The sequence below is a fragment of the Ptychodera flava genome, chromosome 9 (assembly GCF_041260155.1).
Source record: "Ptychodera flava strain L36383 chromosome 9, AS_Pfla_20210202, whole genome shotgun sequence".
Classification (NCBI taxonomy): domain Eukaryota; kingdom Metazoa; phylum Hemichordata; class Enteropneusta; family Ptychoderidae; genus Ptychodera; species Ptychodera flava.
This window is the reverse complement of record NC_091936.1, coordinates 13,609,273-13,632,954: the sequence shown is the minus strand read 5'-3', so window position 1 is coordinate 13,632,954 and position 23,682 is coordinate 13,609,273. Positions and strand designations below refer to the sequence as shown.

Sequence of the window (23,682 nt, the reverse complement as noted above, 5' to 3'; positions counted from 1 at the left end):
CCCGACTAGAGTTCAAACTTTAAGAATGCAGTACATTTTACACACAGATGCTATGTTCACAAGCTAAATGCTAGGCAGTTCAATATGCTTTGGGGAGTAAAACAAAAATTTCTAATTGTTTCAGATGGGTGAAATATTCAGCAACATTAAAGACTACATTGGCTGTGTTGACAGATAAATTCTCTCTCACAGTATACACTTCATGAAAATGTACAAAACAAGACCAGACAATTTTTACAGGAAATAGTCATAATTATTTATTTCCAGCTTTCTTCTCTTCTCTTTACAAATGATTGATATTTAGAACTGAATCATTTGTCCCTGGGAAGGAAAATCAGAAAAAAAAGACATATTAGTAAACGAATGGAAATTGAGAATCTGCACATTTTTTGTTTGTCTATTGTTTTGGTTTTTATCTAGGAGATCATGAAATGCCCTGCTGTCAATGAAGATTTCACATTTTCATTGTTGAGCTCTGTAGATATATAGGGCCTCTAGACTGCGAAATGGGGGCGGTATGGTCAAAACTAAACCATATGGAAGAAATTGGTGATTACATGTGTAGGTGATTTTCAAGCAGTTGATTGAATTTTTGGACGTAAATTATATATACCAATATTGAATATCATTTTTACATTTTTAGACTTTTTTTAAAGACTAAGAAATGATTTTGAAGAGAAAAACAAGTCTCCACTTGTAGGAGCAGGACCAATAGTCAACAAGAATTAGTGTTAAAGAAAATACTAGAACTCTCTGTCATTGGACAGCAGATAAGTATGGTAACACCATTCCTAAGTAGTCAGTGATCATGTGAGTTCAAGTCAGTATTTATCCAGTTTTGCCATTGATGAAAGATTGGAATATATGGCTGCCTATTGATTAACTGACTGACAATAGACCTAAAAATGTCTGTTATGAGAGACAATGGACACATCAGACAGCGAAGGTCAGACAATGTATGGAAGCCTATGCATGACGGACAGTTAAGGGGTATGAATAAAGGTATAGACAGCTTTAATTACCAATGTGCTTTCTAAGATAGATAAATACAACACTGACTCATGAACAGTCCGGGTTATGTCCATAGAGAGGATATTACGATTGACCAATCAGCGAACCTGCCGCCGCCAACGTCATGAATAATTAACCATGCAAACCTTGGCTCGTACATTGCAACAAGTTTGGAACTTTTCGGCTTGATTTCTCCCTTTATTTTTTGCACTGGGTAGTTTTTAGATGTAGACGTTACGCACAATGTTCTGTGCGGCCGAGATGGTGACCGACACAAGTGGTTAATACATTGAAAATTATTTATTTGGATGAATTTCCTGGCCGGGTACGGCTCCTAGAAATCAGCATTTGACCCTTGTAAATCTACTTTAAGTTATTTGTCGCCAAATATCGCCTATTTTTGGTCAAATTTCAATTTAACCTTGCCATCTGCAGTATGGAGAATTTTTCAAGCTTTGCAAAGATGGGTCAACTGTTTTAGTCGGTCATCGGAGCACGATGGAGCACGATTTTTTCGATCACCATGCGTTGCCCGGTACGATTGACCCTTCGCTTAGAAAAACGCGCGCCGGATCAATCGCCGAGAAGTTAACCAAAAGCTGGAAAAGAGAACGAAAAACGTCCAATAACTCTTTGTCGAATATGGTCAAGGGTTAAGAAACTCAGAAAACTATTCCTGAAGAAATCTTACAATTTTTAACACGGTAGAACGTCGCCAATCGACTGGAGCTAAGATACTTCCGGGTAGCCAACAGTCTCACTCGATCGGTGGATCTGTCAGGTCATATCGCAATCTGAACGAAGTGAACCAACGTAACCTTTGACCCTTATACATATACAGTACGTGATTGGTTCTTGCCTTAATTTCATTACATATACGGTACGCCATTGGCTCTTCCCTACTATCCTCTATATGGACATAACCCGGACTGATGAAACCTCTCTCTGGTACAAATTTTTACATACTACAGGTTCCAGTATAAGGTATAGGCCTAGAATAGGGTATAGGTTTAGAAATGTGTAGTTCTAGAGCCGAGTCAAAAATGTTTTTGAGTCAGAGGATACACTGTTGATAGGATACACTGTTGATAACATTTTCTTACCTTCCTCTTCTTGTCACCACCCAACTCAAAGTGCTTACATCTCTTTATTGGAAGTTGTTTACGGACTTTGCAGGTTGTGCATTCCAACCTCAGCACGATCTTTTTGGTTGTTTTGGCCTGTGAGAGAACAGAGGCACTTGTCAGGACATTTGTTGTTGGAACCATGATAGGTCTAGAGTACCATGGGAACTAACACCATGGTAGCACAATAATTGGCCTTTGCATCATTTGTAGAACACATCAGTCAGTGCAATCACCATTTCTGAGGTCTGAATCACAATCTTTCTGTTACTCATAAACAGACTGCTCATAAACCACTACTGTATCTGAAGATCTACATGGGCAATCACTTATAACAGCGTTAATATATGTATAAAAGTGCGTGGAATACTTGTACATGGGTCAACTAGTTCATGGCAATTGCATGGGCCTGTAACTCACCTTTTTGTGAAAGATGGGTTTGGTTTGACCACCATATCCAGCCTGCTTACGGTCATATCTTCTTCTACCTGCCGGACAGAGCATAAGATAGTACGATTTATATTACTGGAAAGAAATCACATCAGGAATATCAGTTGTCTAAGATACAGCCTAACACCCCATTGACTTTACGGTCAAATTTGGTATAGCGGAGTTTGTACATGGCCAATGACAAATACGCTTGGATGATTAAAATTCAGTAATTTTTCAGCTGCATTTGAACTCACAACATGCAGTACCTACTCGGCAATCAAAGAAGTCAACAATCAAAACCGCTTGGATACATCCCACCTTAATAAAGCTATGTTCAATAATCAAAGCAAGTTGTTGCAAATTCCACCATGATCCTTCCATACAGCCACAGTTCAATGACACACACACACACACACACACACACACACACACACACACACACACACACACATGCAGTGTTTCATCCAGAATGGCATCAACAGGTGGGATTCCTCCCAGTCAAACGCTTGGCCAGTACGATGTTTCATTTCTATAACATTAAGTACACAAACTGATCTCAACCTTTTGTCACATTTTGCTAATCCTGCAAACAGAGTTTATGCAAGCTTTTGATTGACGGCCAGTTCAAATCGCCAACGGTCATTGATTCCCCACCACAAATGCTTGAATTTCCTAAAAAATACCGCAATTACACGGTGTTGCTCAAATTTGATCAGAATTGGTATATACCAGTATGGGTTACCAATGATCAACAATAAATGTTGTTTCTATCTGTTCAGTGGAGGAAAATTCTACGTTGATGTTATGACAATGATTTCTGCACAGTACAACCAGAAAAACGACAAGAAATATTTAAACCAGAAAAACAAGAATGACAAAAGTAATTAAGGTCTAACTTTAGGTACTGGAGGTCAACTTCAGCAACATGAATAGCAGAAACAAGCCCCTCTTACTAGTTTAGTATAAACAGTCTTCCCCATCTACTGTCTTAGTGTCTATGGTTGCAGCAGGTCAGTTAATATGTAACAGTTCATAAACAATGACAGGAAATGAGTCAAGATCAGTGGAGTTTGCCTGTTTCTCAATGGCATGCCTCCTGTACATTTGCAGGATTTCACTTACCTCATTTGCACATTTTTGACACTAATGTGTTCATTTGAACAAATTCACATCTCAACCCCTGCATCTACCTGTACACCAAATACTGCGATGGTAGCTTTGGGGGTATGGGAGCCTTTGTGTGTGACGGACATACATCCGCACATACCCACAAATATACAGACATGCAAATCAGATGCAAATGAACTGATTCAGCTCATAACCTCACATTGGTAAACCAAATGTGAGCTAAAAATTGTCTTCCAGTCACGTTAGACTTTGAATATAACCACAGAGTTCGATCAGCAGCAACTTCGTGCTGACCGCTTGGCAGTCTGTCTGTGTTTTTGCGGCCGGGGAAAACTAAAAAGCTGCATTTTCTGGAGCGTGTGCCTGCATGTTACCTATTTGGTGTCCCCTTACACAGTGAACGCCGCCATAACTTGGCATCCTTTTAAAGGGAGGCTCCGCCTTTAACATCTGAAATTCAAAATGGCTGCCATCCCCGTGTAAATTCATGGGGGAAAAGTAAAATTTTCTATTTTGAAAAACAAAGACGGTGAACATTTTTCTTACTCCAACAAAAATGAGCCCCAACAAGTGGTAGACCAGAAAAGACTGGTAAAACTTTGCGAGTCCCAATATATGTCCACAAGCTCACGCTCTTACCTTGAGCATATGGTGATTCTCTACCCTTCTTGTACTGGGTAACCTTAAACATCATGTGCTTCCTGCATTTCTTGCAGTAAGTGCGACGAGTCTTCGGCACGTTCACCTGAATCAAGAGCAAACACAGAACATTGAAGCACATTGCATTAGTGCAGGAAGATGATGATGAGTCAATTACTCATCAAGGGTAGAAATAAATACACCTGGAATAAACATTAATTTCTTAGCCCACTGTATATGATTTATTTTGATTTGACAAGATTGAGGATATACAAACAACATACGACTGAGCGAAGAGGAAACAATTACAAACACGGGAAACTGCATTGTGTAAGTTCATTTCATATGATTTGTTTCAGCAAACCCTGGAAAATTCAAGCAACACAATATTCCATTCTTACATGTAACACAGCGCAGGTGACATTGACGCATGCATCAACAGATTACGAAACATCCTAACTACATGAACAAGGCAAGCTTAATTTTTTTAGTTGACTTTTATACTCCACAGCACGCAGCAATGCTTCTTATTATGGAAGTAGGAGCTTCATGCCCCTGTGCTGCAGGAATATGTGTCCAAGTAAACTAAACCAAGAAAAACAAGTCAACACATCTCCAGATCTCTGTGGTTGGCACCCAAAGACAGATGATGCTCCGCTTATTATAAGATCATGTCTGACAATGAGATTCTCTTGCTTCGCCCTGATAAAGTTTATTTTGTACAATTTAATTAGTAGCTTAACAAAGTTTGCTTTCTGTAGGGCCATGTATGTCTTGGTTTGCAAAATACTTGCATTCCTGATAGGAAGTACGCCACCGCGTCGTTGTATTTGCAAAGTAACGTAATCAATCGAACGAACTTCAATGAGATCTGATCTCATATAAAAATATTGTTATATTTTCTCCCCTAAACACTGATTTCCATTTGCAGGGGTATATTCAACTGGAAACCAGGAATACCTAGCACAAGTTTAGTCTGAAATTCAGCACCAGTAGAGGTTTATCTCTCATAACATTGCTGATCCGTTGGACCTATGAACCATCGATTAAAAACATTGAGCGTTTCCACCGGATGAACTACCTCGTTTGTAAAAATGTACATCGCTCGCAAAAATACATATATTTCTTTGTATGTGAATGTCCACAACAATCAACTCTATCGATCAGTTAATGAGGATGGAAGGGATATTTCGGGTCTACACGGTATCGTTTTTACCCACCATTTTGAAGCAAGGATGGGAAAGGTCGTGACCTGTATGACATGCGCAGTAGTTGTGTTGTACGCCCTCTACTGAGTGTTTGCGTGGTCATGGCATCGTCTGTCGTTTTACCCATCATGTGATGTGCTTCTTCACGTATCGTTTCCATGCGCACTCTGTGCAAAATTGATATTGCGGAGTTGGAACATTCGGCAAGCCATTTGATCTTTGTGGAAAGCCTTGGAAAATAAGCCTTTCCGGTTTTACTGTAATTTTACACTTTTCATTTCCTTGTCATATTTGATGACAAAGCATCCGACCTGCATGTAGGCCTTAAAAAGTCAGATAAGCTTATTGTGTGAAACTTGTACATTTGCCGTCGAATTTCTTCAATCGAATGTTTTCAGTATATTTCATACACATAAGAAAAATCTACCTCAAAGAGATGACATTTAGATTCCTTTCAAGCGTAAAGAGACCCGGTTTCTCTTTTATTTCTTATCTAATTGTCTTTATTCCTTCGCTAGTTTTATAGATTTCTATATTTCGTATTCTCCATCTGTCATTAATAAGTTATATCACATTGTATACCATTAACACAACTGATCACATGAAGGATCGGAATGATGTGACGATGAAAATTGCAAGAGATGGCTAGTAAAGATGCTAACTGCCACTATACAGAAAATAGAGCACGGTATTCAAATCTATCTATCTATCTATCTATCTATCTAACAAATTTATAAAGCGCCAAATATCCAAAGGTAAATACCAATGCTCAGTGGCGCTAAGAGTTCATAAAAAGGCTCTCTGAAACATGTAACTTTTTAAGCGTCTTTTGAAAATGTTAATGTTAGCGGAGGTTTTAATGTCAATGGGTAGAGAATTCCAAAGAACTGGAGCTGCTGAAGAAAAGGAGCGGCGACCGTAAGAAGTCATCTTCCATCTAGGTGTGTGCAGAAGAAATTGATCAGATGAACGGAGAATGCGTGATGAAGAATGAGGCGTGATTAAATTCCTGATGTATAGTGGGGAGATTCCATTTAGGGCTTTATAGGTTAGGAGCAAAAGCTTGAAGACAATGCGATAGGATACCGGAAGCCAGTGAAGTTGCCTAAGGACAGGGGTAATATGAGAGGTGTTATTAATTAAATGCGCATTGTAGCGTTTTATTTTGATCTAGCGCAGATGGATGTTTTCGGTGATTTTGCCATTAGAATTATGTCAGAGCTGCCCACAGTTTTCATCATGTCAGTTTACAAAGATCACTGCGAGCGCCTGTTAAGTACACAGGCACAATAGATCAACACGTGTTTTACCATCATTGATATATAGAACCCTTTGAGCGCCAAAGTCAATTTTTGTAGCCTTTATAAAATATATCCCTGTCAATTGTTTTGATAAAAAAGTGTCGCTAATGAAATGTAATACACATTTGGTCAAAAATTATCGAAAAAAAAATTCAGAAAAATTCATGAGTTAGTAAAATGTTGCACTAAAATTTTCGTGGGAAAAATTACAGCACTCAAAGAGTTTAATGAAAGCAAGACAAGCTGGGGAAGTGTTAAGATTGATTCAAGATATTTATTATTATACTCTGAAATAGAATTCACCAGGAGCAGTTTTATATATTGATTTTTTTTAAGGCGTTCGATTCAGTTGACTGGGATTATATACGTGATTTATAAAAAAATTGTCATTTTGGAGAAAATTTTTAAAAATGGTTCAATGTCCTGAACAATCGTATTTCTAGTGGTGTCAAAAATAATGGATGGATGACAAATTTTGTAAACTTTATATATATCGATCGACAAATTTGTAATTTATATCGAGGTGTCCGACAAGGATGCCCTTTATAGTAAATGCACAACTATTCATACTTTGTGTAGAAACTGTAGCTTGTAAAATCAGACAAAGCCCGTCACTGAATCAACGAAGAGAGGCACGAGTAGCACAGTTAGCAAACGACACTACAATTTTTGTCAAGAATAAAAGGTCTGTAATTAAAGCTTTAGAAATAATGGATCAATTTTAGAGTGTCTTAAGGTTCAAAACACACCAAGAAAAAAAGCGAAGCCGTTTGGATCGGCAGCTTGAGAGAGTCACAATCTAGATGTGGTAATTTAAAGTGGACATCAGAACCTGTTAAAGTATTGAGTCTTTATATTTGGTACAAAAAAACAAAAGTGTGATCAACTAAATTGGGAACCAAACATAAAAAAGCTCGAGAATACTTTTAATTCATGGAGAATGCGGGATCTCACCCCGCATGGAAAAGTTCTAATTATTAAAAGTTTAGCGTCTATTTTAATTGAACTCGAAGATATTGCAAAAACTGTTTATAAACTTATTTATGAATTTCTAGACTGTAAGAAGTATAAAATCAAGAAAGGAGTACTATTGGAACAGATAGAACAGGGATGTTTAAATATATCCAGTTTTTATGAATTGTCATTAGCTTCTAAATTTACTTGGTTTCGCAAATATTTTGATCAAAGTAACGCAAAGTGGAAAGCAAGTTTTTCTTACTTGTTACCACAGAGTAACATATAGACAGAGTCGCAACACTTGCATGTCTTTTGTTCCATGGTCGTCTCGGTAGACTATTGGCTTTTCATATTAAAATGAGCTCCAAAGGTGTTAAACCTTTTGGAGGCTTTGTTTGTGGTTGATAATTACACGAGATTATGCGAAAAATACGACGAGATGGCATCGTACTGCCAGTCGTGTAGCAACCATAGTTACTTCGTGAGCTCTCAGGCCAGAAACACTGCTTCACGCCAATCAAAACATAACACGCCAGCAGTTTCATAAACATGTCCTTCCTTGACGCACGTGTAAAAGAGTGTATGACTGACCGTAAACCATTGAGTAAAACCAGTCAGTATTGATAAAAGACTTTCAAATTTGGTTCAAACACACTCATTATATATTCATAAAAATATGAGAGGAATTTTTAAAACGGTAAAACTCACTTTCCTGAAGCTCAAAACACTCCCGTTTTCGCCAGCACGTCAATTCTGCTCAGCACCACACGACAACAACAACACAAACTTTGCCGAACATACTTTCGCTTAACAATTGGCGAAAATCCGAAAATTACCGAAGGATTCATGGTCGGCACTCTTCGGAAAAGAGAGGCGAGAGCAACCTGAGGCGAGGCGAACATGGATGGGTTACGTAACCGCTTCACGCCTTAAACAATACCTGTTGCCACTCTATCTATCTTTCTCTATGTTGTTACAGACAGATGCGTAAAATAGCTTTCTTAGATCAAGTGTTGACCAAGATTATATACCTTTACATATTTTTAAAAGTGTTGCCACTTTTCTATAGAGATTGTCTTCAAGTTTGGTTTGCTGTCAGACAGAAGGTATTGATGCAAGTAATAGACATCTTATGTGGAATTCAACGTACAAAACTTTCGTGTCTGTAGAAATGAGTGATTTTGCTTGTGACTCCTTTAGTTAGACAATCGGCATTTCAAAAATTTCAACAAGAATGGTTTACAGAATATTAATTAAAGACTTTGTAATGAAGCCAAATGCGATGGAAAGTTGGAACAGAGAATGTAATTTTCAATTAAAGGAAAGGGAAGTGTGGTTACTCGCAAAAAACGTTACACAAGAAGCTAAGTTTCACAGTTTTCACTGGAAATTTACTATTCGTCGATTACCAAATTGTGTTAAGCTTTTTCACTGAAAGAAAATTAATTCTGCTTTATGTAAACGTTGCCAAGTTTATGACATTTATAAGCATAGATTTTGGGAATGTATTGTCGCAAAAAATATATGGAGTTTTACGGAGAAAGTAATAAGTAAGATGTTACAAATGCCAGTTGAGTTAAAGCTTGCAGGTGTGATCAGAGAATATTATTTCAAATCAAAGAAATTGGAAAAAATTGTAAATCTTGTTATTATCATAGCGAAATGGTCTACACATAAATACCATGTCTGTAATCTTGAAGAGTCATTTCCTCCTATAATTGTCATGAGAAACAAGCTATATCAAAGAGCTCAAGCTCAGAAAATTGAAACTTTGCTTAAAGTCATGTGATTTTTTTTTTTGTCCCTTCGTTGTAGTTTTCAGACATGTAAGCTTATACGTTTTGTAAGAAAAATAAAATTTGTGCAAAAAAATAATTTATACTCGAAAAAAGTACACGGCATCACCGTTGATAGCGCTTTTAGTGTTAAGAGAAAGGCTCTAAAAACGCTAACACTTATACGGTGATGCCTGTGGTCAAGTAGGGCTTCCCATCTAACCGACGGGCTGCCCTACTTAACCACCATGCAACATGCCCCGTGGTTGTTGTGAAAAGCGATGCTCATTTGTTTGCGCCTGCACAGTAGTTGGTTGAGGTCAATCCTTCTGGGTCAGATATCCGGACTCTCAAATTGTACTTTACTGATCTACCGCTAGTGGGGACTCATTTTGAAGCTGTTGAAGTAAAAAAGGCCTTCACCGTCTCATTTTTGTGAAAATCATAAATTTCCCCCCCCCCCCCTAGAGATAACACAGGGATATTTAAAGTGGACATTTTGAGTTTCAAATACCGTCAAACCTAATGTAATTTAGCTTCTCTACTACCTAGATTTGCAGGGTATCCCTAATTTCAATTCTTGATTTTGAAAGGGAATGGTTGAACGTTTCCCTGGGGCAAGTTTGGGGAAAAATTGAAGTCTCTCACTTTCGAGACGCGTACTATATTATACTTTATTCGACGTGGCAGCGGCAGCCTCCATACTACGGAGTCGGGTAGCGACTTTCATTTGCAATCTTGGGTCAATATATTCAACAAATTACCCGTAATGCAGGAAACGTAAGGGCAACACTGTGGCAGCACGAATTGGCCTTGAATCTTCAGGGCCGATGGGAATTTTTAATGCAATAAATTCCATTGTTGTTACACATCAGATCACGTTTTCTCCAGTACACGGCATCGTATGACCCTGCTGTTCTGTACTACATCGGTTACATTTTTACAAATAATTCTAGCTGTACTCAATAATAATGACAAAATTCTATTGGCAACGGGTTACAACCATAAGATCAATTACAGTAAAATTTCTTGGGCCGCGATCATTCGTTCAGAACTGAATAGGACAAAATATTTATAAGGAACATTATCGCATGATATCACACGAGAAACGGCAAAGGATTGTGACGAAAAAGCACAGCCTTCCAATCTTCTGCATCCTTGACTTATATGTATGTATGTATGTATATGCCTATATATATGCCTATATATGCATATATATATATATATATATATATATATATATATATATATATATATATATATATATATAAACATTCTAAGAATTCTAAGAAGCACTTTAAGCTTTTTCATGTCTAACAAAATTTATATTCTTCAGTACATAGTTCATAATATATACATATAGGCCTTTTAGGTCTATATACAGTATGTGTGTATATATGACAATGTGTGTAAAATTAACACGGTCACATTTTCTTAGCTCACTAACATTGTTGATCAGATATGCCCCACACCCTTACTTAAAAGAGAGCACTGAATTTCTTATGATATCAATTAGTTTTAGAGTCTTGAAAGATGAAGAGTGGCTGACATCTTAGACCGCAATCAAACGAACACGACAAACTTGTTCATACTGAATCGTGAATCCTGCGTTGGCATTCCTCGAAATGCGGAATTATTTTCACACCTGATCATTATTGCTTGTTCTTGTTTCCTTTTGGTATTGTTTTCCGCCTCAAGCCTCGAGACCCTCAGCATATCAAATAGTCTACCCAGTGCACCCGCTGATTACGAAACGGGTGACAAATAACAGATGGATGATAAATGATGACTCAGCTGTTTACAAACTCGTATTATTGTTCGTCAATAGAGATTTTATCAAATCGGTTATTTTTTAATCGAAAGGAGTTATTTTTACATTAAAAAAATGCAGTCTAAATCTCACAAACTGATCATAGATAAATGGCAATATTCATCCTGGTGGGCGTGTAGACAATAGCCTCTCGTACGTATAGGAATACAGCAAAATATGTAAGGGAAATTAATATTGAAAACAATATCTGATTTGTTCTAAGTCCACTGATGTTATGAATCGGCTGCATTTTCGTTTCCATGAGTTTCGATGACAGAAGTTTAACAATTTGGGCGTGCGACATGCCAAACTTCACATTTCCTAATCAACAACAAAGGATTTTACATTTTATTTTGACATCGCCATTGCCATGTGTGTCATACGGTTGATCAGACGAAATATACGACTATATGATTTCAATTTAAGCTCACAGAAACAAAAGATTCAAGCAAGTTACGTAAGTTTCATGATGTTGTAATACTTGTAAAAGGTTGAGCGGTTGAGCATTCTGCCGCTCAATAACGTGCTACATCCCTCAAATGAAGAGTGGTACATTCCAGTAAATACAATTTGCATTCTCTTGCCGATCGGCGTACACACATGATACAATCGGTCGCATGCACCGAATGACATTCGCTTTCCCGCGAAAGTTTCTAATACAGTGAAAGTGTCAGCTCGAGGTCGTTTTCAGAGGTTGACCATCGTAAAGTATGAAGTAGGTGGAACCTGTGATGTTGATTTGTGCCCATTTTATGAACCGTTCCCAGTGACCACATATTTATCAACGAAAGTGTCAAGACTCGAGCGAACCACAAGCACAACGTGTTTGACTGATTATATATACACACGGAACTTCACAGAGGCCAAGGGTTAAGGTGTGTTCAGTGACTAAAACATGCCTCGTTCGTTTCTGGTAAAGAAACAAGATGGGGAGGCTGCAGGTCAAGATAGCACAGGTAAGTTTACTTTCTGTTTAGCTTGACTAGAAGCAGTGTCGCGGTCGCATAGCAGGATTTCGATGATACAGTAAACCGCCAATGGTGCTACCATTTCCAAGAGCGCTGACGCTGACAGGGAGTGCAGTGGGGCATTATAAAAACCTACTCAAACATTGCAAGTATGTACTTTCATTGACGTGAAAACATTGCGAGGACAGTCGTATGGGATACTCCTGAAAACAGTGAAGTGTTCAGTCGATTCAAAACCCATTATAAGAACCAGACGTTTATTTTCTGTGTACTTGTGGAAACTCGTGTTCGTGAGACACTGCTAATGCTATATGCGGAGAAAGCGATTCAAGATGGCTGCTCTTTTGTTTGTTGCCGTATAACCGGTAGCATTGGCAAGTCTGCGGCAAGGGAGTGCCAGTTGCTTGTCGGTGAAATTATATTGCTACCTATCAACATAGCGCGACCTTCCGTCCAGACGACGATTTGTAGAACATTTTGGCAGCAGAAATAAATAGTGATAGAGAGTTGAAATAATTGCAATGCGTGAACGTGTTTGGTGGTGCAACCTGTCACCCCCGTCTCATAGTCATCCTAATTATTGGCCACAACAGGTAGACAGGTTGTTTATTTTTCACAAGGGAAAATTAATTGCTTCTACCGTAGTGATAAATATTCATAGAAGTAAGCAGAAAAAAGAAGTCTTAAAATGAATAGGTAAAGGAAAACTTGAGTGGTGCACCGGTACAGTTTCTGTCAGAATTGTAGGATGAGCTTTGTTCACTATAGCTGTTAACTTATGCTGGTTGCCTCGACGTTTAGGAAGGGACCAGATGTTGAGGTTCATGGCTTTATTTAATAAAAAGGTGGTTCAAAACCTCTCTGATAGGGTACTGTTATTCACGTATATCTGTTGATTGATACCACCATGGTCTCTCCACACTTTTGTGGAGGGACGGTGATACCACACAACTTGGGAAGCCCTACAACTTCCAACTTCATTACAATTTTTATTGTGAGAGACCGTTTAGAGTACACGGTGACTCGTACTGCTTGTTTCTCTTCTTCAAAATATTTCAAGTGAGCTTAAATATAGTTATTGCTCGTCCAAGTTGACCTTAAGGGATTCCATGGCATGTTTGCCTACATTGAGTCAATCAAGCCGAGACATAATGTTATCTTGTTGACAGTGCAACCATATTACACTCTACAAACTGATAACTGATCATTGTATGCCAATCTGACAATTACAAGTTCGTCAACACGGATTCTATGCTGCCACTGTTGCTGATATTTTCCCCTGTACCTCATCTTTGGTGCAAACATCTCCAACTGGCTTCCCATCTATAAGATACTAGTAATTTGCCCCTCAAAATCAAAAAAACTTATACTTTTACTCAAACTTTCCTCAAGCAAACTTACAACCATTCTCTTTCAAAATCAAGAGTGAAAAATTGGGGGTGGGGTGTCACAGTGCAAGTTTTGGTATTAGAGAAACAAATTCCCCAATACAAAAGACAGACAACTGCAGATTACAAACATGATAGTGAATTTTTAGAGTTCAATATTCTACCATGAACCAGAAACCTCTTGTCGCACAACAACTTCATTTAGATCTCAACATTTCATCCTCTGATTACATCTATTAAGTGTTATTGAAAAAAGATGCATCCTATTAATGGTAATCACAAAATGTATTTTTTAAATCAACAACTCTCAAATTGACGACATTTCACTAGACTCTTTGTTTACTAAAACTACATCATTGACGAATTTCCAATTAAGAGAATTGTTTTCCTGAAAGTAATGACCCTCTTCCCCCCTTTCTATCAGATATCTCTACCAAGGTAAACATTTTTGTCCATTTTATATATTGGCAAATACCTTTCTTTGCCCAAGATTACAATAAAAACTACTAATTCAAAACAACTGATTCGTGTTCAGCATACATTTGATATTTGAACATGTTCATTATCTTTGTTTCACCCGAATCTATCATTATCAATGGTTGTGAGTTGATCTGTTCACAAGGAATTAGGGTGAATGAGTTAAAAGTGTGCTTCCCTGATATTTAGACTACCCATGGACATTTTATGGATGGCAAATCAAGTTAAGATTGACTGTGAGAGAGGCAGTTAGAGCTGCAAATGTGAGTATTGAGAACATTTCAACTGATGTTTTTCACAATTTCTGTTTTTTAACAGAAGTGAGCGAACTCGTAGAGGAGGGGGATGATCTTGGAGAGGTTGAGGTTGATGAGGATCAGAAAGACAAAGGTGAGATGAATGTCAGCAACCAAGACAAACAAGAAGAAAGTAAAAATGTCTGGGATGATGGTACCTGCAGTAAGCAACATCTTGATAAACCTGTACAAACTCAGGTCATCAAGATAGTCATCAGCAAGGGAGCAAACAAAACGACAAATCTTCCAAATGACACGACTAAAAGTGTCAAGAAATCCTATCCATGTGAAGTTTGTGGTAAAGTGTTCTCAGCCCAGTACACCCTCAGCAGACATCTGCCAGTTCACACAGGCGTGCGGAAATTCCAGTGTGACATTTGCGGGAAGGCATTCCGCCAGGCCAGCACACTCTGCCGGCACAAAGTCATTCACAGTGACAACCGAACACACAAATGTAAATTGTGTCCAAAGTCATTCAACAGGTCCTCCACTCTCATTGCCCACATGAAAACCCACAACCCGGTCAAGGTCTTTGTGTGTGACGTCTGCGGCAAGGCCTTCCATCAGAAGGGAAACCTTAAAAACCACAAGTATACACACACTGGGGAACGACCGTATCAATGTCCCTGCTGTGAACGCTGCTTCAATCAGCATTCCAACTTGTCTTTCCACCTGCAACAAGCTCACGCTGAGGAGAAGCTTCTGTCCTGTCACATCTGCCAACAGAAGTTTCAAAAGAAATATGAACTGAGGAAACACGAGGCGGATGTCCATAATATCGTTTACCCAAAACAGGATCCCCCTAGGTACATGCTCAAGAAACAGTTCCAAATCACAGAAGAGGAAATGCAAAACACACCAACAAACAGTGAACACAGAACGGAAATGAGCAGCGAAAGAGACTTCCTCAATACCGATGTCTTGGAAGAGGAAAGAAACAACAACGACGAGAACCTGGACGAGAGTTGTGGCATCCACCCAGAAATTGTGAACTTGCAGAAAACATCTCTGATTATGTTTAAATTCAACAAGGATAACCAGTTACAAGTCGTCACTCAGCCTCCGCAGCAAGATGGTGGAGAGGTGTCATCAGGAGTGAATGAAAACTAGTTGTGAAGTTAAACGCACATGACATGTCATGGATGTGTGCTCTCTCACTTTGATTGCAATAACTTTCTATTCCAATTCACTACAAAAGAAGATATAAACTTCGACTTATTGAGCAAAAATTTTCAGTCAAAGAGGTACAAATTCCATCCATGGAAAGAATGGTGCCTTCCTCTGTGTCCCGCTGTTTTACTTGCTGTCTATCAACCACAAATTGCCACCTGTTTGAAAAGTTTATGACAACCGGAGCACATTGATTGGAAGAGTAGGTATTGAAATCCATAGATCTAACAGGGTATATGCTACACTTGTGGTTTTCATTGATAGGTTACATGTATGAAGCTGTTTATCTGAAAGGTGTTTGTTCTTGCAGCACTTGCTGTTTTTAGCGCATGTGATAGACCAAAACAGACTATCTTTCGATATTTTGCTAGCATGCATAAAGTCAAATTTGTTGGCATTTTGTCGATATCTGCTGACAAGTTGGCACTGTTCTGAAGAACTGTCCAGATAAGTATTCTGACATGAAGCAATTTCATTCAAATGGTATCAATATGCTTTGGGTTGTGTGAAAAGATGTTGATTCTTGATCAAGATATCATTGATTTTGAACAGACCCCTAAGGGATTCACCTGCCCCTCACACAGATAAACTGTACCGGTATGTTAATTGAACCCTTTTACAACCACACTGTGGTTCAACACTGCTGATTTGAATAGGTTTGGATGATTGAAAATACAAGAAAATGGGGATGATGGGGCCAAATACATGTATGTTGCAAGTATGCAAAATGTATTTTTCTTGTCAGTGTGGGAATATGCATTATAAAATTTTCTAACAATGCTCTGCATCAATACCATGTTTGCACCATCAGTGTTGCTAAAAAATCAATCCTCTAGCTTACCCTTTCTTCACCATGGTTTGACCCAATCCCAATGTTTTCTGGGGTGAAATTGGAATTCTTTACAGTGAAATAGGGGAGAAAGGACTGATGTACATCAAAAGTGTTGATAACCTTGAATGTTTTTATTATGCAGTCATTAACCTATCTGGTCAGGTAACATGAAACTAAAGCACACATCGGCATGCCTTTGAAGTCCGAATGAACGTGCTCACCTCAATTGATTTCACCACTTCATACATATGCATGATAAGCAAAATGTCTCAATGGCAGATGTGGAAGGATGTCCAAATCACAAGATAAATATTGGCTATATCATTGGCATTGTGTCACCAAATTAGGGGATTTTGCAGTGTTTGAATTCTCTGTTAATCATTAAAGGCAATCTGTTGTTTGTCGCAGCTCTCATAGACTACTTGACTTTACAACTTGTTTGATGTGCATTTTTGTGTTAGCACATACGTAACAGGCCGGTCTTCTTATGATCAGTAATTGCACAGACTGTACAAAAAAACAAGAAATGTTTGGGCAGTGTAGAAAATATATTAAAACAATGAAATACTGGTCAGAAATACAGGATTTTAAGAGTGAGTGAGTGATGTCTTAATGGACAATTGCTCTGTAGATCCGTAACAGAGTTCTGGGCCAGTTATCAGATGTTCTATATTTGATGTGCTCTTCAGATGGCAAATTGACACTTGGATTTTTATGGTGGGGGTTTGAGTATCTGTAGATTTTGTGGTTGATATCTTACCTTGGACAATCACATATCAGTTATTCTGTGGGGACAGAGGCCCACAGGGCAAGGTCTGTTGAAATTGTATGTTGTTTTTTTTTCTATGATAGCAGAATGGAAGAAAAACACACTTGTATCTCCTCAGCTTGAGTTGATCTCAAAACATTTCAAACATACCTTAGAAGACAGTAGCTTGCAGAATACACACCTGACCAGTAAATAAAAACTCTGATCAGTCTGATCAGTCTGGTATAATTTTGTGTCTATCTTGGCCGATTTCAAACATATGGTCGTACCATTATTTAGACAGGGGTTATAGGGTTAAGTGGTTGGATGAGGAGACTTTGCTGTCCTTGGTTGCCTTCATACTGCCTGCTGTACAGTATCATGAAAAATTTGGTGATTAGAACTTTTGATGTAATTTTGTGTCTATCTTGGCTGATTTCAAACATATGGTCGTACCATTATTCGGACAGGGGTTGCGGGGTTAAGTGGCAGGATGAGGAGGCTCTGTTGTCATTTGTTGCCTTGATACTGCATGCTGTACAGTATCATGAAAATTTAATGGTTAGATTTTTCTTCATCCATCAGAGTTTATTCATTTTCATTTAACTTTGAGACAGTGTTTAATCATCATTTTATCACAAACTACAAAACTCAGCATGAAATCAAGTAGTCTTATACGGCTGAAAGTCCACTTTTACCTGAAAGAATACAAGATGTGGCCAAGTGAACAGCGCACACTTACATTTGACCTGGACAATATATCCTGCAACCTAGGTGTTAGGAAATTCTACATGATGTGTATGTAGTAATGCGCATGCAACTCTGCCAGCCATGACAAAGACGATATTTTGACAGTATTTTGGTAGTTTGTGATGCTTGTCAATGTGCTGTTTAATGCTATCTGTATTCACCTATTCTCCCATGCTGAAATATTGATTTAAAGGACAGCAGCCCTGCCTATGTTCCAACTAAAATAGATTTCATCATTCCAAACCACTTCCAGAGCATAGCTTTGCCAATTGGCATTCCGCCATGGTGTTCAATATTAATTTATTTTAATTTCAACGTAACAAAAATTCAATATAAATTAAACTTCTCATGAGTATCAAACAAGCAGACTGATGTAGGAAGAAAGTAGGCATGTATGTACCTTTTGTGTATAGTCTGCAGGTTGTCTCTAAGCTCTTTTAAAATCCTTGAAAATCCTTGAATTTTATAGCGTCCAGGAAAGTCCTGGAGAAGTCCTTAACACTGAAATTATATCCTGGCAAGTCCTGGAAAATTGATGATCCACCCACAATTTTCAAAACATGACAAGAAGACCAGTTGTGATATTGTTTAAATTATATATTTAAATGATATATTGTTAAAATTATACTTAGAGAATGGCTTTTGTACACCTCAGAAAGATCTTGAAAGTACTTGAAAAATTAAATCATGTCAATTGACTTTTAGCATATGGTCCCTGAAATCAGGCAGTATTTACTAATAGCGCTTTGACATTCTTTGAAGTTAAGTGATTCCACCTTAGGTTTAGTTGTGCTTATTAGAAGGTATTGATAGCTTCTTTAGAGTGGAAATAGACCTGAGATAGAAAGAAACTCCATTGTATATGTCCTGCCTTTGATTTTTGATGTAAAATTTTTGTTACAGCTTCCAGACGGCATTGTAAGCTTCTTGAAAAGAAGCTATATACCAGAGATAGAAACTTAACAGATGACTCTTCTTTGCCGAACTACACATGCTGGTTGCATGTTCATGAACTTGGATCATTTAGAAATGTGAAGATGCAGGAATGAGTAACAAACAAGCCAACAACAGCAACATGATTCCAGGGACAGTACACATGTAGAGATTAGATTATGATTGTATTGTTTACAATCTGTGAAATATGTTATATTTTTACTTTTACCAGTGACCCTTGAGGGTCCATGCTTTTACAAACGGTGAACAGGGATATATTGTAGCAGGGATTGCGTACTTTGATGTCTTATGGTCCAATTTATATATTCAATGCACATTTTAACATATGGACTGACATCTGGCCCTCCATGTAGTTCTGTCTGTCAGTTAATTAATCTGATAAAGCAAGGGTAATGGAATTATAGAAGTACAACCAGTTAACATTTTGTGCGTTGAATTCTAGTTAGGTTTACTTGTCCGTTGCAAGACAGATTTTTTTTAATTTTAAGCTTGTGTTTTTTTATTTACATCCAACAACTAATGCAAGAACTAATTTTATATATGTTATTTATATAGATATTGATATTAATAAGCATATTTATAATGGTAATACACAATCTTTGCAATTTCTGTGTTGTAACAGATCTATCGCAGGAAATAGTTGCATTATTCTGCGGTTTTAGTTTATTTAGAAAGTTTATCCTCAAAAGTACATTATTTCAAGCTTATGCATTCTTGTACACCAGCTGCATATCACTTTGTAAGGACATAACCTTCTTGTGTTGTGTCAACTTTTATTTCACCTGAAATATTAATAAAATACTCAATTACTGGAAAGGTCTCTGCTTGGATGAACTTCGGTTTTCTAAAACTTGATCAGTCCCTCAAGCAAAGTTGCCATCATGATGAAGTATTGTCGCAAAGTGCAACCCCAAACATAAAACTGACAAGTTTGCACTTCATTTATAAAAACATTGGCACAATCGTGCAACAGATTTCATCAACATACAGTTTATTTTCTGTCAGAGGGATGGACCATTGTTCGCACAGCTCACATACTGCTCTGTTTTCTGTTTATAGCTGTGGTTACATTTTCGCTAAAGTAGCAAAGCTGTTAATATTTCCGACAATGTTTTACTCTGTATTCTGTTCTCTCATGTTTGACCACTCCTGCAAGGATCTAACGGTTGATCTCCAAGGACGACCGTAGCCATAAATCCATATCACCTCCACAATTCGACTGGAAGATCCGTCGCTCGAGGGCGCTCTGCTCTGTACGCCTCCTCCCTTTACGGACAGAGCGAGCTCTGTCCGTAAAGGGAGGAGGCGTAAAGTGCTCTCGAGCGACGGATCTTTCAGTCTACTCCACCATAGCTCACTTCGCGGATAGAATGGCGCAGGGGATTGTGGGACAGTTTGCGTTCATATAGAAACGGCGCGGCGCCTGTCGTAAACATTGAAACGTAAACAAATCGTCTGTGTGCGTACGTACCGGGTCTCCATAATTATGTCACATCGTTGCGCTGTCTGGGGTGTGACAATGATTACAGTAGACCAGAGAAGTAGGTATCTCGCCGTTTTGGTAAATGACTTAGTGAATTTGTGGTTTTCTCTGGTAATTCCTTGATTTCATGCAAAATCTTTAGGCTGATCGGAACCTTAGAAATGGCGCCACCATTGTTATATTGTACATGTTCGTGGTGGGGTCCACCCAGATTAATTGGTGCCCGTTTTTGTGCGTCAGTTTGTGTAATTATGTGTTATTCTTAGTTTTTCATTCGTAGTTTTTCATATTGTCGTCATTTTATGTTGATTTCAAATAATAAATTTCATTTGTTGAACTTCATGATTTGTGCAGCGTACACTTGAGTTCAATGACCGTACGTACTTTATCCTTATATAGTAAACAGACATTGATGAGGTTCAGAGAATAATGGGCACCAGCCTTATGCTGAATCAATTACATTCTTTGTGGATACGTTACGATTTTTTTTTGTATTTTGACTATTTTGGTTCTATTAAATATCGACATTTAGAAAAAAAATATTGTATTATTAGTTGTCTGATTTTGTTCCTTTGATTTTAATCCATGATTTAGTTTTCTAATTTAGGATATTTTTAATAAATAACTTTTGCTTATTTGTAGCTTTGCTGGTTCTATTGCTGGTAAATTATTTTTTTTAATTATTTTAGTTTTATTTGTAGCTTTGTTGATTCTACTGTACATGTAGTTTGGATTCCTTGATGAGTCATCACAGTGCACTCACTTCCTTGTTCATCTAACCTACTTGTATTACTTGCTGAGAGTTCAGAAACAACATCACTACATGACATTAACAAGGATATGTCTAAGACAAGTGTAATTGTGTTATATTTTCCTCTGTTATTTCACTCAAAATGAAATATTGACTAAAACTGTACAATTTACTGGACTATTCATCATTTGTTTGATTTTGGATAATTGATTTGGATTACACGAGGACAAAAATTAATTTGTGGCTGCATTTTCTCCACAGGTGGATTATTATGCCACATGTAAAACAACATTTAGGATCTAGTGCTAGGATTAAATTGCATAAGTGTCCAAAGGCGTCATGGTTTCCAAAATGGCAGCGTTTGCTGAGACGTGGCAATCACTTCAGTGTAAGCGCCTATACCCGGATATGTAGCAACCATTTTGAGTATGGACAACCAAGGCTGCAGTCCCCACATCCCACCTTATATCTTAAAGGTTACCCTTCTAGTGAAGATCTAACACCAACACGACGAGTCTTAGTGAGACAGGGAACAGATACCCGACATTCAACTTCATATCAGAAAGGAAATCTTAGTCAGAATCAAACACCAACACAACGCAACTTTGTAAGACAGGGAACAGATGCCCCTAGTTCAAAATTAAAGCGCAAACTTTTCTGCAAAAATGAAGGTAGTGACCATGAGAACACTAACTCAAGTGTAGATTATGAAACTGAAATTGCTAATTTAAAACAACTGCTGAAGGAAAAAGAAAATGCACTCTGTGATGCCAACAAAGAAATCCAAAAACTTCAGAAAGAAAATTGGTTTGGCATCCATGCCATTAAACATTCAGATCACTTGATCCAAGTCCATACAGGATTGCCATCGTACAGTTTATTTATTGGTTATTTGATGAGGTCAAATTACCAGCAAAAAATATGAAATACTATAAAGGTGAACAGTCCTTGGGAACAAAGTGTTACCAAGAAAACAATACAAACAAACCAGGACCAAAACGAAAGCTTTGTCTGGAAGACGAGTTTTTGATGACGCTGATGAAGCTGCGCCACAATTTAACACATGATTTCTTAGCATTCATGTTTAAAGTGTCTAGTAGTGTGGTATCAGTCACATTATCAACATGGATATCACTACTTGCCCTTGAACTAAAGCCCCTCATTCATTGGCCCACTGCAGATGAGCTCAGCAAATACTATCCAAAATGTTTTGAGCGATTTGGCAAGGTGTGTGCAATTATAGACTGTACTGAAGTACAGACAGAAAGACCATCTTTGGATAGTACCAATGCATCAATGTACTCAAGCTACAAAGAAAGACACACTTATAAAGTGTTAGTTGCTTGTACCCCAGGAGGTACTGTGTCATATATATCGGGGGTTGTCGGTGGAGATATGTCGGATACAGAGTTGGTTCGGCGTTGTGGTATTCTAAATATGTTCAGTAAAAAGGACAAGGTTTTGGCTGACAAAGGTTTTAATAATAAAGATGATTTTCTGATTGGAGAAGTTGAACTGATCACACCTGAATTCAAAAAGAAAGATGTGCAGTTTACTATTGCCCAAAATGTAACCAATGCAGAAGTGTCTAATGCCAGAATACATGTTGAGAGGGTAATTGGTCGCATGAAAGACTTCAGAATTTTGCAGGGACCAATTCCACTGACCTTGGCAGATCTGGTTGATCCAATCTTTATAGTATGTGCATGCTTGGTTAACATTATGGGAATTCTGGTACCATTTGACCAGACACGTTGACTGTAAGCAGAATCCAGTCTGAAATGATAGTCTTTCAAATCTGTGACTTATTTGTGTTTGAATTACTTGTAAAAATAATAGTTACAACAAAATATTTATGAATACTTCACTTGTGCTTTATTGCCATGCACCATAGAAATATGTATACCTGTATAACATACAGAAGTATTTTTTATAGAAAAAGCTGTTCATTAAACTTGCCAATAAAAATACTAAGAGTTTACATCAAAACATACATTGCAGTGGTTATCTCCATGGAAACTATTGGGTAATGGGTGCCAATAATGAAAACTGATTTATGACCAATGCAATTCCATTGCTTAAATTAAAACCAACTCAAAAGAGAAGTTTCTTGTAGGAAATAAAACATCGGTGACATTAGCAACATTTATACAATTGATACCAACACTGCTACAAGAGAGTCCATTAAATCAATATGGATGTTGCTGATTTCATAAAAATTATCATTTTCTTTTTTTAGATTGAATGCAATGTGAACAGTACCATGTACATGACATATTCAGAAATCTTTCATTCCCAGTTACTTCAGCACATGGGTAATGAAACCACTTTTCACAGCCATCACAGCAAATACTTTGTTCACTATCTGAAGAAGGTTCCTCTGAACATACAGATTTGCAGATTGCACACAAAACATCTATAGGTCCTACAAGAACATTATTGTTCTTATCCTCCCCATCTGTTACCAGAGCTGATTGATC

The 23,682-nt window shown here is 37.8% G+C and overlaps 2 protein-coding genes across 4 annotated transcripts; one reads left to right on the top strand and one right to left on the bottom strand.

Annotated features, from left to right (window-relative positions):
* Positions 1-231: 231 nt before the first annotated feature.
* On the bottom strand, positions 232-5,614 carry LOC139140055 (large ribosomal subunit protein eL42-like). 2 transcript variants are annotated; one of them, XM_070709059.1, is made up of 5 exons: positions 5,555-5,614; positions 4,335-4,440; positions 2,556-2,623; positions 2,115-2,231; positions 232-321 (listed from the first exon to the last, which is right to left on the bottom strand). In XM_070709059.1, the coding sequence occupies exons 1-5, from the start codon at positions 5,555-5,557 to the stop codon at positions 301-303; spliced, it is 315 nt and encodes a 104-aa protein (XP_070565160.1). In that variant the 5' UTR covers positions 5,558-5,614; the 3' UTR covers positions 232-300. The 2 variants fall into 2 exon arrangements, with proteins under 2 accessions (XP_070565160.1, XP_070565159.1); XM_070709058.1 differs by lacking the exon at positions 5,555-5,614 and adding an exon at positions 5,416-5,451.
* Positions 5,615-11,972: 6,358 nt separating this feature from the next.
* LOC139140054 (fez family zinc finger protein 2-like) lies at positions 11,973-19,784 on the top strand. Of its 2 annotated transcripts, XR_011553937.1 has the most exons (3): positions 11,973-12,341; positions 14,537-15,886; positions 18,918-19,784. XR_011553937.1 is itself a non-coding variant. In XM_070709057.1 (2 exons), the coding sequence occupies exons 1-2, from the start codon at positions 12,281-12,283 to the stop codon at positions 15,622-15,624; spliced, it is 1,149 nt and encodes a 382-aa protein (XP_070565158.1). In that variant the 5' UTR covers positions 11,973-12,280; the 3' UTR covers positions 15,625-19,784. The 2 variants fall into 2 exon arrangements, 1 of the variants encoding a protein (XP_070565158.1); XM_070709057.1 differs by having other exon boundaries at positions 14,537-19,784.
* The last annotated feature ends 3,898 nt before the right edge of the window (positions 19,785-23,682 follow it).

Excerpts from the sequence above, each read along its gene's own strand:
- LOC139140054 (XM_070709057.1), top strand. The coding sequence starts at position 12,281 with ATGCCTCGTTCGTTTCTGGTAAAGAAACAAGATGGGGAGGCTGCAGGT. Across the intron at positions 12,342-14,536 it reads TGCAGGTCAAGATAGCACAG|AAGTGAGCGAACTCGTAGAG; the intron begins GTAAGTTTACTT and ends GTTTTTTAACAG.
- LOC139140055 (XM_070709058.1), bottom strand. The coding sequence starts at position 5,436 with ATGTACATTTTTACAAACGAG. Across the intron at positions 4,441-5,415 it reads TGTACATTTTTACAAACGAG|GTGAACGTGCCGAAGACTCG; the intron begins GTAGTTCATCCG and ends CTCTTGATTCAG. Across the intron at positions 2,232-2,555 it reads AACCCATCTTTCACAAAAAG|GCCAAAACAACCAAAAAGAT; the intron begins GTGAGTTACAGG and ends GTTCTCTCACAG.